General features: G+C 42.6%; 1 protein-coding gene across 8 annotated transcripts in view; it reads left to right on the top strand.

The window, feature by feature from the left end:
* Positions 1-231: 231 nt before the first annotated feature.
* MESK2 (misexpression suppressor of KSR 2) overlaps positions 232-14620 on the top strand; it is a 22981-nt gene continuing 8592 nt past the window's right edge. Inside the window, exons 1-9 of one of the 8 annotated variants that reach the window (XM_077646316.1) lie at positions 232-1390; positions 6338-6437; positions 6536-6635; positions 7873-7993; positions 8507-8569; positions 8659-8719; positions 9445-9609; positions 10327-10430; positions 11347-11412. In XM_077646316.1, the coding sequence (XP_077502442.1) occupies positions 1281-1390; positions 6338-6437; positions 6536-6635; positions 7873-7993; positions 8507-8569; positions 8659-8719; positions 9445-9609; positions 10327-10430; positions 11347-11412 (890 nt within the window). In that variant the 5' untranslated portion in view covers positions 232-1280. The remainder of the gene's footprint in view (positions 1391-6337; positions 6438-6535; positions 6636-7872; positions 7994-8506; positions 8570-8658; positions 8720-9444; positions 9610-10326; positions 10431-11346; positions 11413-14620) is intronic. The other 7 variants (XM_077646317.1, XM_077646318.1, XM_077646321.1 and 4 more) reach the window with 7 other exon arrangements.

Here is a 14620-nt window from a genome sequence, read left to right as displayed (position 1 = left end):
GTCGTTTACGCGAAGGAAAATTCTCAAAGTGGGGCAGGGGAATATGTTGGGGCTATCGAGGCATAAAGTGCAATGCCATCGTCGCTCGGCGAAAATTGGCTCCCGCGGAGAGGGTCAGAACTTCGGTTAGCCTTTTCACGTCCACTTCGTGCCTAACAACGGCCCTCGAGTTCTTTTCGTATGGCCGCAATTTTCGCTGGCGCTGCCGAACAGAGCCAGACAAATCGATACGCACTGGCCTAGCCGCGCTCTGCTAAGCGCGCGACAACGACGCGCGCTTCGCAACTTTCGCCGCGCCGCTGTGTGATCTTTTACAAGCTAGGTCGCGTTTTTCATTGCGTCACCCACCATTGCGACCGATTTGAAACGTAAACGGCCAGTGGAAGTTGTGCGCCATAATGGGCGTTGCGCATTAAGCTACTCTCTTGGCCCCGAGTCTGTTCGGAGGCCCGCTTTCCGTGTCACGTACCCTCCGCGACATAAATCGATGAGTCTACTTGGACTCGTACACGGAGAGAGAGGCGGTCATGCATGAGGAGCACGAAGAGACGGTCGGAGAGGAGGCGGCGGCGGTTCTTTTATTTTTAGGCGGGCGCCGATGTACGTGTGCGGGAGAAACGCGCACGTGGTGTCTCCGTTTGTTGTGCCACGTGACTGAGCGCAGCCAATAGCGTGCGAGGAGGAACCCCGCCCTTTAAAGAAAGCACAAAGGCGTCAGAGCAGCATAACACAAGGTGAACGCGGAGCTAGCGAGGTGCCTGCCTGCATTGCGAGTGATCTGCACGTTGTGATTTCCCATCTGCCGTGCCCTCCAGGTAAGTCGTTCGTTCTCGGACGTGCCGCCGAGTCCGCCCGCGCGGAGCGCCGCACTCCTTCCCCACGATCCCGGCGACAACGGCGTCCAGCGCCGGTTACGCTCTGCGTTTACGCGCATAGACGCAGGCGCTGGCTAGCTGGCCGCGTAGTTCCAGGCCTAGGTGAGCTGTCATCGCGGTGGGAGGTGACTCTTTGAAAACCGGATTTTCAGGAAGTGTGAGTAGCCACTGGCGTCGAGTGAAACGGAGGCCGTCCTTTTCTCAGCGTGCGCCGCAGCCAAGTTTGTTGGCGGACGGCATTGTCTCTGTTCAGTTCGGAGAGCTGAGCTCCGCCGTGACTAGCTGCATTTCGCTGGAGGTGCGATCGCATTCGGCGAAGAAAACTAAGTTGCGCTCCACGTGCTTGATTCAGTCTGGCTGGCTTGTGTTCGCCTTCGTTCCTGGCTTGGACGATCGGAACCGACGATGGATGCTGCCCTGTCCAAACTGGCCAAAAAGGATGTGCCCTATGCGAAAATGATTCCTGTGCAAAAGGATAGCGACAAGAGCGAGTTTGTGGAAGCTCAGGACGAGAGGTGGGTGACCCCTCGAAAATGGCCACGATACTTTCTGGCGAGCTGGGTCGGCTGCGGCCTGCTTTCTCTTGCTGGCGTGCGCAGTCCTCGTTGATCCAGCGTCTTGAGCGGAGAACGCTCTTGTGGCCGTGCAGGAAGCTGTTCTCGGTCGCGTGAACATTAACGTTCTTGGCGAAGGCCGGTCATCTAAAGCCATTTGGGGTTCAGAAACTTCCTGTATGAGGTTTTTTTTTGAGCTCCAAATGGTTGGTCGATCAACCAAAAGTGGTCGCTGGCACGGCGTGCAGGTGAAACATTAAGATCGTGCAACTTCATTATCTTCATGGAGTTATCGGAGATTGATTGCCCTCAAAGACGACGTTTACTACGCCACGAACGATAAAGTATCATGCTTGACCTTTTGACCACGTCGAGTGGTGTACGTGCTCATCGCTGCTAGCACCTTGAATTTCTCGAATATTGAGGTCAACGATAGGATAAGAAAGCACTTGGGCGTAGGGAGCACGGTGGCTCAATCGAAAAGGCTCGGGAATCCCTGTTTGGTTAGTGCAGCGGAGTTTTAGTGGTATACCGTACGTTTAGGTGTGCTACGTTTGAGCAGGGGCCATGCCTTAGCTGACAAAGGGCATGTTTCTTGCTAAAATGTTGCACTTCAAACGCATATGTTTGAGCTTAAGTACTAGGCTCGATCGATGGGTTCTTTCTGTAGTGTAACCGTGGCTTGTCATAGTTTATGTTGCGGCCGCTTTCTTGTGCCAGTGCAGTCTCGTTCGTCTCTCTCCCAATTAGCTGCCGACCTTGAAGAACCTGTCTGTCTTTTGAGCTGTCGGGGTGGTTTAAATGTTCAGCTGTGGCCTTCTCCCGTGCTGCAGGTTTCGTACGCCTGCAGAATTGATCAACCCTGTCCTTGCTAGCAATGCATAAGTAGCTGAGGCATTCGGATGGCACCCGATGTCCGTAATAATGGTCAAGAGTTCGAGCGTGTGGTAGTATTTTCTCATGCCGAAGCTAAGTTCTAGTGTGAAGCATAGTTATTTCGGTTAGTTACTCCTTTCTGGTCGTTAATTTCACATAGTAAATGTATATTTTTTGCCAGGATAATATATTCAATTGACTTCATATCCTTCACTGTAGGACGTAATAGTGCGAAGACAAGTTTTTCTACTTTCAGGCGTCCAGGTTCGTGTGAAGCAGCTACAGTGCTGAGCATGTAGCTCTTCCTCTGAAGTATGCTCTTCAGCGTGCATACTGTTTGGGCATCTGCTGTCTACAATATTTTTTTGTGCACAACTAAAGCTGAAAAAAAAAAAAAAAACTGAATTTTCTCATTGCCTAGGTATGCAGCTTAGAATTGGAAGTCTGCACTTGCGTCTGTGACCACTGCCTCGCACCTTTCAAATCCAGGCTTTGAGAAAACTCAATTTTTTTTTTTACTGCTTAAGAGGTCCACAAACAGTTAGTCCATTGAGTATCACTTGAGTGCTGCTTTAGTTATCATATTCATTTTGAGCAAGGTAGATAATTTCATTCCTCACACCTGTTAAAGTGCAAAATGTAAGTATAGCCATACAGTTGGCCTGCATCATTTTCTCTGCTCAGATTCTGCGCACTGTCTCCTCGTAGACCTCTCTACATAAATTCAAAATTGTATTGGTGGAGACCATAGGATGATGATGAATTTGACAATTTTCATGATGCTCAGGGAAACTAACTACCTGCACACTAAGGGCTGTGATTGGGTGCACCTTTCTACTAAGTAAGATGGTTTACAAAGAATGTGATGAAAAAGTTGTCACAAAAGGTATCGTCACTTCATCAGGCTGCTTGTGTTATGAATTCGCTCATTCTGGCAGGGTGCTTACTTAGGACCTGTCATTATTTGAGGTAATACTTGGAGCTGTTTTCGGAAGCTATCACTAGCTGGGATAGCCAGCTAGCATCAAAATATATCATGCTTGTTGAGGGTCACTTAAGACATCTCCATCTAATGAGCTTTAGTGAAAGAGGGAAAGTTTTACTACCACTGATTTTCAGTCTTGATCATGCAGGCTCTTCATCATGAGCCTTGTTAGTTCATATGTGCTTTATGGAGAATGCTGGGACCTGGCAAGTTATTTCCTTGCTGCTTGCATTCTAATTCATCTGGGAAGTCCAGGAGTGGTCGCTTTGATAGATTGCCAGCATCCTTAAGAGGCTGGCTCTCTGCTTGTTTGATTCAGTTCACGGCGGTCATAATCGCGTCATAATAATAAGAAATGCTCCATCATTCCAGATGTCACCTTTCGAGCTCAAGCTTCCATTCCTTGAGCATCTTAATTAAAAGTTATGCGGCCAACATGGCAGGTTTTAGCTTTACTTGTTGTAACCTGCATATTTTTGTTGGCATGGGTGTTCAGTGGGTTTCTTTTTTATTTTTATTTTTTCTGTAAAAGCTGTAAGGAGTAAGGACTGTAGGTTGCTCCTGTAAAAAAATACAATGGTGTTACTTCATGGTGCATCAGCGTCATGGGGCAGCATTTTTGATACAATTATCTCAGTTATTGCTTGCCGAAGACTCCATTTTTTTCTTTTATGTAAAAATACTGTCACCTTGTTTACGCTTTTTGTAAGAGCGACTAGGGGAGTAAATGTAATCCCTTGAAAATGGAGTGCATTCAAACGTCCTTGTTTGTTTCCATGCTAGTGCGTCTCTTTACCCTCCTTGCTTCTCCCGAGGATATTGCTCAAAATAGATGGCAGTGGCAAAATGTCTATGGCGTTCATAGCGGAAACACCCTGAGCAGAAGGTTGCTGGTCTATTAAAAGACGGGCTGTGTGCGATGGGTTGGGCTGTCCAAATAGATGGTGCTTGTCATTGTGTGTGGCAGGATACTTTTGTTACATCTCCTTCCGTGTTCTTGAAGGAGGCCGGTCAGGCAATTATACTTGGAAGGTTAACAGGGCAAGCATTGTGAAATGCTCATTGTAAATTTAATGTGAAATCAGGGCTGTGTAGATTAGCCGTGAAATTAAGTAATGTTTCGCTTGTAACATATTGAATATTTCTTTCCCATTGCTATTCTGAGAAATATGAGATTTGAAGCATTTACTGATGAGCCTTCTTCACATTTTTCTGGTCATTTTTATGTACAGTTTAGAAACTGATGCAGCCAAAGCTTTCTGTGTTGTAGAAGACAATTTTTTTTTTGTTAATGGAAAATGGTTTGAGTAGAATAACTCAAGGAACGTTAATTTCGCTATGAAGCTAGGGACCACCGTGTAGATTTCATGGGACTGTGCTGTTATTCACGACTAAAGTGACACTTAAATATTACCATTACTTGGCACTTAGCATGAGCACCACAAATTTGATAGTTGAAATGTGTGTTATAAAATGTGTTTAATGGCTTGAAAAGAGATATATTAATGCTGTCGTAGCCTGAGTTGCTGCACTGAAATTTAAAGAGGATTGGACGCAGTTCTGCACCTAGTTTTCCAAGCTGGCATTCACTCAGATTAGCCTTCTGTAGAGTACCGTTTTCACTCCATGATAATTAAGCTTGGTGGCTGAAACACATTGATTTCTCTTCTATGTCTCTATGTAATGTTTTTAATAATGTATTTCAGGTATTTTTTTAAGAAAAAATAATTCCCATCTAAAGTGGTTTTTCTTGTATGCGTTAAAATTTGCCGTTTGCTGCAGTGAAATCATTTTACCTTGAGGGACGCCTTCATGGGTGTCTAGTAATCCAGAGATGTTTAATATTGGTTGTGGGAGTAAGGTATTTAAATGACATAGTAGAGAAGAAACTGGCTTGAGAAAAGGGAACCGCTTGTGTAGTAAAATCAGTGCTACAAATGTCACTTTTCCAGGATTTGATCTAACTTGTTTCTATCTTTTCGTTGCTGGGGCACCCTGTAGCTGCTTTCATACAGATCCTTTGATAGCAAAAGAATTAAAGCTGTAATATGGCTGTCTCGCAAAAAGAGGCGTGCGTATAAAGGGTGCTGTTGTACTCATGAGATTTAGAAAGATCACAGAAACTGTTGCAGTAGTTTTGTCGTTTGTGAAAACAGCATTCTCAAGGCAGCCCATGCCCTTATTTGTTTGGAATTTCTCTTCGGCTTTTTTTTTGTATAGTGGTTTTCACATTGAAAACTGTATCATTGAGTGCAGCACAGCCATTGTCATGCATAAGTCAGCATTATCACTTTTTTGTACAAAAATAACACCTTGGATGTCTTGTCATTTTTTGTATTTTTTTTTGTGTACCTAGTCTCCCATTCCTGCAATGTCACCTGTCAATGAGACAGCAGTGTAATATGTAAATACATCATTTTTAATGATTACCTGGAGAACCATTGCTTTGTGAATCATGCATCAATAAAGGCATGTTCGTCTCCACCTCATTATTTGATTAATTTTTAAACATGCCAGCATTTTAAAGCTGTTGTCGTAGTTAAAACTGCCTACACATAGAAGCTTTGCATTGGTTCTTTTATTTTTCCTTCACTCATGAAGTCCATTTTTTAGAATTTTAGGGAAAAAAATGTTTGAATAATGACCCTATTTCTCTTATTGTTCGGCACTATTGAACTCACAAGTCGTATTTTAATACTTGTATTTTTTATAGATCGGGTGAAATTCATCGTTGTTGGCTGTATTGTTATTATACAAATGGGGAATAGCTACAATTATGTGTCGATGTGACTTTCTACACATATTAGTAAATTAACTGCTGTGAAACAATCGTGTGTTAAATAACTGCAGGATCCTGTGTGTCATGGAAGGATATAATTGAACCTTGATCTGCAGCTGGCTTCTCTCTGTTTGTAATGAACTTAGTTATTTGACGAATTGCTTTTTCCTGAACTTGTGTGTGTAGTCCACAGCCAATTGCCATGTGGAAGTGTTATTCAGTGCAAGTGTCGGCATATTTTTCTGATAAAAATATTTTGAATCTGCAGGGGAATGCCTACGGACACGATGGACGACATCGAGCTTAAGAATGTTGAGCTGCAGTACCCTCTGATGAGGTCTCTCTCGAGGAGTGACTCGTACACTCAGGTGAGAAGCTTTGCCTTCATTTTTATGGTGGACTAGTAGTCTGATGATTTAATGCTTGATTTTTTTGTCACCCATCACCATCCTCCTTTCTGTTTCAGGAGGATCGTATTGAAACTGACTTTGGGACCATGGTTGTTGCAGTTCAAGGGGACCGCAACAAGCCAGCTATTTTCACATACCACGACATTGGATTGAACCGTGAGCATCCCCGCTATCCTTGTAAACTCCTGGCCGAACTGACGTAACACAGCCCCCTGGGGATGTCCCAGATTGTGTGAAAACCTTGTCATCTGCCTCACCACAAGACAGAACCTACCCATTTTCTCGGGGGCAGAAAGCACTGGGTTTATGCTATGGTTCACAGCATATTTCAAGCATGAGAAGGTGCTCTTATGCTGAGTGTTGAAAAAAGAAAGATGGTTTGCAATGTGGCTGGTTCATTTTGAGCAGGATCAGTGTGGTCTCATAATTCTGCTGTCATGTGGCAAGACTTATGTTGGACAAAATTACTGGCTCACTGCTGATTGTGCTGGTGCAGTGCAGCCAAGAATTTTACAGCCCTTCTATCTTTCTGTTCCTCAATGAATAGCCGAAGATATTTAAAGATCTTTCAGGTCAGAAATGCTGGGGGGGAGGTGTATTCAATCAGCTGTTACTATATATTGTTCTATGAGGAGCGTTCGGGTATGTTGTATATTTTTTTCCACGAAGATATTTAAGGTATTTGAACTTTTGCATCTTTTGTATGAAGTTAAGGCTAGGCGAATGGCCTCGCCCATTTATAATCATCTTGATATAAGCATGCTTCTTTGTATGTTTTAAATTCTTTTCTTTGTTTTGTCCTTGCTTTGAATTTTTTTCCCTCTTGCCTTTTTGTGATGTAATAGTTGTATCTGTGTGCAAGCAGTTACTTTCATCAGAACATCACTGAGAGTCAGCACTTGTCTGTTCTGCTCCCATTTCTTCTGTTTTGCTTATTGTTGCTCCTTGTCTACGATAGATCGTAACAATGTGCTGTGCTTTTATTTGTTGTTTTATGCACACCCCATTCTTTGGAGTGCAGAAGGTAGTCTATTCAGGCATCACTGTTTTCTACGAAGACTAGATGGTGTCGTCTTCCTAGTATGTTATATGTTGTCAGAAACCTCGATTCCAGCGATCAGAACTGAAGTTGTTTAATAAAATCACTCAAGTATGATTTATGCATGGCAATTGTGTGATGACATTTCTGTTAACCTGAAAAAAAAAAAAAAATCTAACATTGATATTTTTGCTTTATCAGCTGTTGCTGTTACCTTGGCTTTCACTTACTGCTACTCTGCCTTTGAGCCATTGTTTTATTGAACTATTTGCTGTACTGAATTGTACTTGTACTGCACATACAACTCTTTTTTTGTTGTGAATGAAGACTAATATGCCATTTTCTTTTTTGAAGATGTCTCAAACTTCCAAGCATTCTTCAACTACACTGACGTTCGAGACATGATGCAGAACTTTTGCGTCTACCATGTTAATGCACCTGGCCAGGAGGAAGGGGCGGCACCACTTCCTGAGGGGTACAAAATCTTTATCTCATAAACATGTGTGATGACATTTCTATTTCTATTCTAATGCCATGACATGGCATTAAAATATATTGTGTTTTGCCTCATTTCTGCTAAGTGTAAAGTGTAACATTTTGTTGCTTGCTAGGCAAAGCTAACTGTTGCTGACTGGTGTGCTTTTTATTCAGTTTCCCCTCTTTTGTGTCTAAACAATTTGCTCATGCACTAGTACGAGAACAGTGTAGCAAAAGGTGAGGCCCTCAAATGAAACTTCTTTTAAGAAGCTGGCTAGTGTGGAAGATTGTTGAAAAAAGGAAGTTGTTCTTGGTCAACCTTGTGCTTATTCATGGCAGCTGGGAGGAGCTTCAGCTTGAAACATTTCTGCACATTGCGTTCTCTGTTTAGCTTGTTGTGTGTGTACTTCGTGCACTCCGTTGAACTTGCCTTGCGGGTATACATGCTGAGTGTGAACCATGTGAAAATGTGTGACGGATATTACATGACCCGAAATTCTTTTTTTGTCAGGTATGCCTACCCATCCATGGAGACTCTTGCTGATATGCTGTTGTTGGTGATGAAGTTCTACAAGTACGCTGTTTTTCAAATCAGACATCTTACTTTATACAGGCGTTTGCTTGCTTTGCCTTACAAATTGATCCTTTACTGTATGCTTGCAGAATCAAACACTTTATTGGATTTGGTGTTGGAGCCGGTGCTTACATCCTGGCCAAATTTGCTGTAAGCTCCTGTTTTTACATCCACCTCCTTCTATTTGTTTTCTTCTGCTTATGTAAACAAGTACCTAACCCTTTATGTGTCCAGTGAAGCTGGTTGTGAAGTGACAGAGGCCCTTCAAAGGAGGCCTGTTGTCATGAGGTTGTCAACCTTTTGCACCTGGCAGCATGTACCTGCTAGCAGCCATTGCAGGTGTAATTATGGCAGGCGACTGCTAAATCATGACATCAGGTGGATGCTATTGGTTGGAAGGCCTGCTTTGAGGGGCATTAGCTGTCATTCTTGAGTTCTATCCAAATATAGGGATGTGGACCACATCGATGACGTGTACCTGCTTGGAAGAGTGGAAGTGGTGGGCATATCGGGTGGTTATTTTTGGCAGGACATTTTTTTTGGCCACATTTTCCTAATTTTTAACCAAACTTGGTTTTCAACTAGCTGGCCTGTCTTTTCATGATGCTTATTGAACAAGGCTGAGGCTCATATTGAAAACCTCAGCGAAAGCTAATTTCAGCATCGAACAGCAAAGCAACAGAGCAATATGAGCAAATGTGTACGTTCTCAACGTAATAATTGTGCTTACACTGAAGATAAATGGTTCCTTTGTTCTAGCTGTGCTCGGTGCATTGCTCCGCAGCTGCCTATGTGCTGAACTACTCTTTTTAAAATGTATTCTGGCTGAGCAATATTTGCATGTTGCCATGTACTAAGATGCATATCTTGTACAGCTGGACCGCCCAGAACTTGTTGATGCCTTGTTCCTGATCAACTGCACTGCTACCAAGTCTAGCTGGACAGAATGGGGCTACCAGAAGCTGAATGCCATGCATCTCCGTAGCTCTGGCATGACTGCTTCCACGTTGGACTACCTGATGTGGCATCACTTTGGCAAGGTTTGGAGTTTCTATCTGGACTTGAATAATACTAGTCTTTTGTATAGCATGATTTAAACTTCTCGACAGCATCTTGGATTAGTTTATTCCTTAAATATAAGAGTTCAGTGCTTGTCTCTTTGAACATTAGTTACCTAGCGTGTGTGTCATTATTTTTGAATATGCACTTGGGTTTGCAGAAAGCTGCATTTGCAAAGCGTGTTTTTTTGTTGTTGAACTTACAATTGTGTGTAATTATGAATTAGTAAATTTTAATAACCATATTCAAGGTTGGCTTAGTTTTTTCTTGCAGACGAGTAGACAGCTTGAACAGTATCATTCTTATTTGTGTTTTTGGGTAGCTGATTATATGAAACAAGTGGATTTCATTGCCGATGCTAGTGCTAATGTCATTGAAAGCTTCCGCCCTTTTACTGTGCTGGTTTACCTCTATGAACATGATTTCTGAAGTGGCAGTTACGTTTGAACATGTTGAGTTTCTGCGTAATGCTTTCACCTTTGATGGGCAGATTAGGGCAGGATTTCTTTTTTCTTTTCTGCTTACACTTGCACATGGTGTGCACAGTCGCAGCCATAATAATACGGAGCATGCTTTGATGATCATACTTGTTTTTTCTGAGGTATTGTAGTCGGAGGAATTGTCTTCAACCTTTATGAAATTTTTGGGGTAATTGTGATTCTTATTGAGATTATACTTGTGATTGTGCCTCTTCGCAGCTGAATGAAGAACGCAACCATGACCTGGTTCAAGTGTTCCGCCAGTATTTTAACAAGACGATCAATGCCCAAAATCTGGGATTCTTCATTGATTCCTTCATTAAGTGAGTGCAGGGCACTTCTTGTATATAACTTCTTTTCATGGTGCATAATTAGCTTCATTGTCATTGTTACAATTTTTTCAGTTCTCACTCATTTGCCTAAGCGTTAAGTATATATGGCTGCAAAAAAGAATTGGGATTAATTTGCATGCGTGCTTAGATGGGTCCCTTTTCCCTGACAGCTGTGGGTGAAATAAACTAAAGGCAGTAATTTTTGCATGTTAGTAGTGGTAGGTTGTGAGTGCCCTGAAAGGTATGAGCTCTTCAATAATTTTGCAGAGCTTGTGTACATTGTCATTTTGTGGTGATACCCATAGAAACTGAAAGTGCTTTTAGTGATAGAAACATTTTGTCTGGCTTGTTATTACTGCTCATATTGACGGCAGCATAATAAGGGATACACTTTGCTTATATGCTAAAATCTAGAGCAGGGGTGGGCAAACTTTGGCTGCTCGCAGGTCCAAGTGCGGCTCGCGAGACTCTCTGGCATCTGTACCACCCTCCCATTTCTGTCTCTAAAGACAGCATTTTTTATGTTCTAGAAGAGGTGTTTATTTCACGAATGGGGCATTGCAATGCAGAGGCACAGTCAGCAATATCCGGATGAGTGGGATTCACTGTTACCATCAGCTTTGTTGCAAAAAATAAAAAAATTGCCACGCCTCCCTTTATATTGCGGCTCCTCACTAAAACTTATCTTTTTATGGCTCTTTGCATGTGCCTGTCTGGCCACCCCGATCTAGAGGTAGAAGTGTCTGATATTACTTGTGTAGATAATGGCTGAATGAAGCTGCTAAAGCTTAAATGTCTAATATTAGTTTTGTGTGTAATTGGTGATGCCTGCATTATTTATTTTGCATCTGTATTCAGCAAATTTCAAAAGCTGAGCTTATGACACTTTATGGCATTAATTGTACAGGAGGTCAGACCTCAACATCACCCGGGAAATGGATCCTGTGAAAAAGAAGATGGTCAAGAACTTCAAGTGAGTTTGGTTTTAACGTGTAAATTACTGGAAGAGAGAAGTTGCTTGTGTACAGTTTTGGTAAGAGTTCTGTTGGCACACTTGAATTTTTTTTTGTTTTTTTTTACACTAGAAGCCAACAGTGTGCCCTCTGTCACTGCAGAGCTCTTTCAAACTATAGTCTGGTTCTCCTCAAGAACGAAGCATCAAATGCCCCTCAAGGGAAGTCATCCAGCCAACGGGTCCTCTGATTGTTGTGACTTTGGTGTTAATCCCCTTACCTGCTACTGTAACAAAGCAGGTGGCTGGCCGAATTAACCAGACTACCCATTATGTCATGACAATTGATAGACACTATTGGCTGGTGGGCCTCCTTTGAGGTCTGTTTGCCACTTTGTTCTGGAGTTATATTTGACTATAGCAGATTATCTGTGTTCCTATATTCTTTTTCATTCCTGCTGAAAATATGCTTGGTAAGACTCATTCCTATTGTTATTCATTGCCAAACACCTGATAATTGACTCCATTTTCAATGATCACTAAGCTTAGAACGTGGCATTGTCTTGAACTGATTTTAACTTGTACTTTCTTTTACATTACCACGTAATCGCTGCATTTGTCATTAGGGAAATATAAAATTTGTGAAAAAGCTGTGTAGTCTGGTATATTCTTACGGCATGTTTATAAAGAAAAATCCTTAGGCAATTCTTGGTGGACCGTTTGAATGCGTTAGCAGCCAAACATTTGTTATATCCGAAGTTAACAAATGAAAGTTTGTTACATCCGAGGTGACATACTGAGCTCGTATGGGTAGCATACTGGTGGGCAGGTGGGCCACTGCTACTACTGACAGATGGCGATCACCATTTCCTCTTGCACAGACCCTTCTAATGCTAACGCATTAATAATGCAGGTCGTGAGGCATGCATACTTAAAAAATGGCTAGATGCAATTCAAGTGTATATAGAGTAAGAGTTCGGGTAGGAATGACAGCAAAGCCCGACTGCAAAGTGGCTGTAACCTTCTCTAAGTAGAAGACTGTGGTCTACAAGCTCCTGTTTGTTTTTAATAACAATAATGAGGACTGCTGCTATACCTTCTTTGCCTTTTTGTTAGATAAAGAAGTGTAGGTCTTCCTCTTGTGAGGTGGTTGCAGAATTTTGAATCTGGTAGCGAAAAATTTCTGGAATTTTGCAGGTTTTAAGTAATGCTATGTTTTACCATAGTAGGCCAAAGAAGGTGAACTATCTAACTAACTAAGATGGGGATGGTTTTGATTTCAATTCATTTCAATTTAGTGCAGTTTATTTTTCCAGAAAGCAACTGGAGGGTCTCTTGGGCCAAAAGTTAAGTAGCTTGACTGAGTCCCAGGATATCATTACATGACAGTAGCAGTTTACAACATAATATATTAAAACGGGTATGGCACCAGTAATGGCAACATTAAATAACAAGCTTACATTCACAGCGCAAAGACAAACACGGATTTGAGGGGAGACACCACAAAGCGCCGACTTCAACAACGTTTATTGCTGCGCGCAGCGACTACATATAGCATACAGCGGGCATGCGCAGCAACGAAAAGGAAAGTCATGTGGGACTGGTAGCAGCGCCAACCCGCAAAGGAAACACATCATCACAGGTACAAGGAAGACAACAAAAAGCTAAAACCTAAAAGTCAGGACGCAAAAAAGAACAAAACCATGATACCCTAGTTGGAAATTCCTAAGACCCGACGTTCTTTATCACCTAACAACACCGAAGGGATGCTGACACAATAATCTCCTTTTTCTGCAATCTCACCAGCCTCTGCTATCTCCCTGGCAGTTTTGCTGACATACTTATGAAGAACTGTTGTTTTTCCCAAAAAAGGACCACGTTCCTTACACTGTTGGCAATCACGGCAGTGTATGCCTAGATGACGGGATGCCCCGATGACACTATTGCTGTGTTCCATGAGCCTCTCGTTTAGACATCTGCCAGTTTGGCCAACGCAGGCTCGGCCGCAGGGCAAAGGTATAGAGTACACTACGTTTTTTGCGCAACCTTTTGTAGAGTGCCTTAGGAATTTAGGGTCTTAGGAATTTCCAACTAGGGTATCATGGTTTTGTTCTTGTTTGCGTCCTGACCTTTAGGTTTTAGCTTTATGTTGTCTTCCTTGTACCTGTGATGATGTGTTTTCTTTGCGGGTTGGCGCTGCTACCAGTCTCACATGACTTTCCTTTTCGTTGCTGCGCATGCCCGCTGTATGCTATGTGTAGTCGCTGCGCGCAGCAATAAACGTTGTTGAAGTCGGCGCTTTGTGGTGTCTCCCCTCAAGTCCGTGTTTGTCTTTGCGCTGTGAATGTAAGCATGAAGTACCAACTCGCCCAGCAACTGATTTTAATTAAATAACAAGTTGACACAGGATACAACGCATCAGAAAACGAATTAAAAAATTGGCAGTGTCTTAGCTCGGCTATGCCAGGATATACATAGCGAAAGCTAAGGCATAGCTTGGTTAGCCTTGATTAATCTTGATTGCACGTCCAGGTCAGTCTGGTTGTCACGTGGTTGCTCACGTGGTGCGGTGCGACCACAGTGGGAATGCGAGCACGCGAAACTGCGAGTTCGTGGCCAATGTAGCTTTCGCTACAAAAAAACTACATCAGCAGCATGAGTCGAACACCATATATCAAGACACATTTCAAGAATATTGCATCAAAAATTATATTATCTATTTGTAGAACTGCAGTACAAACAGAAGAATGTCACAATGTAAACACAACAGGATATCATAATTCCAGAAAGCAGCCCTCAGACCTCTTTGATTTATCATACTCTGCATACAAAGAATAAAACCTGCATGCGTGATCTGTGTTGCAGGGTCCCTTTGGGATCACTTCACTTGATATGACATACTGTATGCTTGCTTGCTTGTCATTCTGCTTGTCAAGCAGCGTGTGGCAACAGTCGGTGATTATTGGTGGCTTTGTCTAGGGTGTGCATAGACGTTGCACACTGCCAGCTTAATGTGGAATTTCTTGTGAAGCCTTCATGGTGAACAATGCAGCAAGCTCTCAGAATACGAAGCTTGTGCAGTTTTTTTAAGAAAAGTGCCAGTGTTGGTGTTGCAGGCAAATGTGCTGTTAGGACAATTACTATTATTGGCTAATATCCTGTTGCACGTGCAAAACAAGTGCTGAAAAAGCATTCTTTGAGAACTTACAAAGCTCAGAATAAGTATGGG

This window comes from Amblyomma americanum, chromosome 1 (genome assembly GCF_052857255.1).
Source record: "Amblyomma americanum isolate KBUSLIRL-KWMA chromosome 1, ASM5285725v1, whole genome shotgun sequence".
Lineage (NCBI taxonomy): Eukaryota > Metazoa > Arthropoda > Arachnida > Ixodida > Ixodidae > Amblyomma > Amblyomma americanum.
The sequence above is the reverse complement of the archived record's forward strand: the minus strand, read 5'-3'. Positions and strand labels throughout refer to the sequence as shown.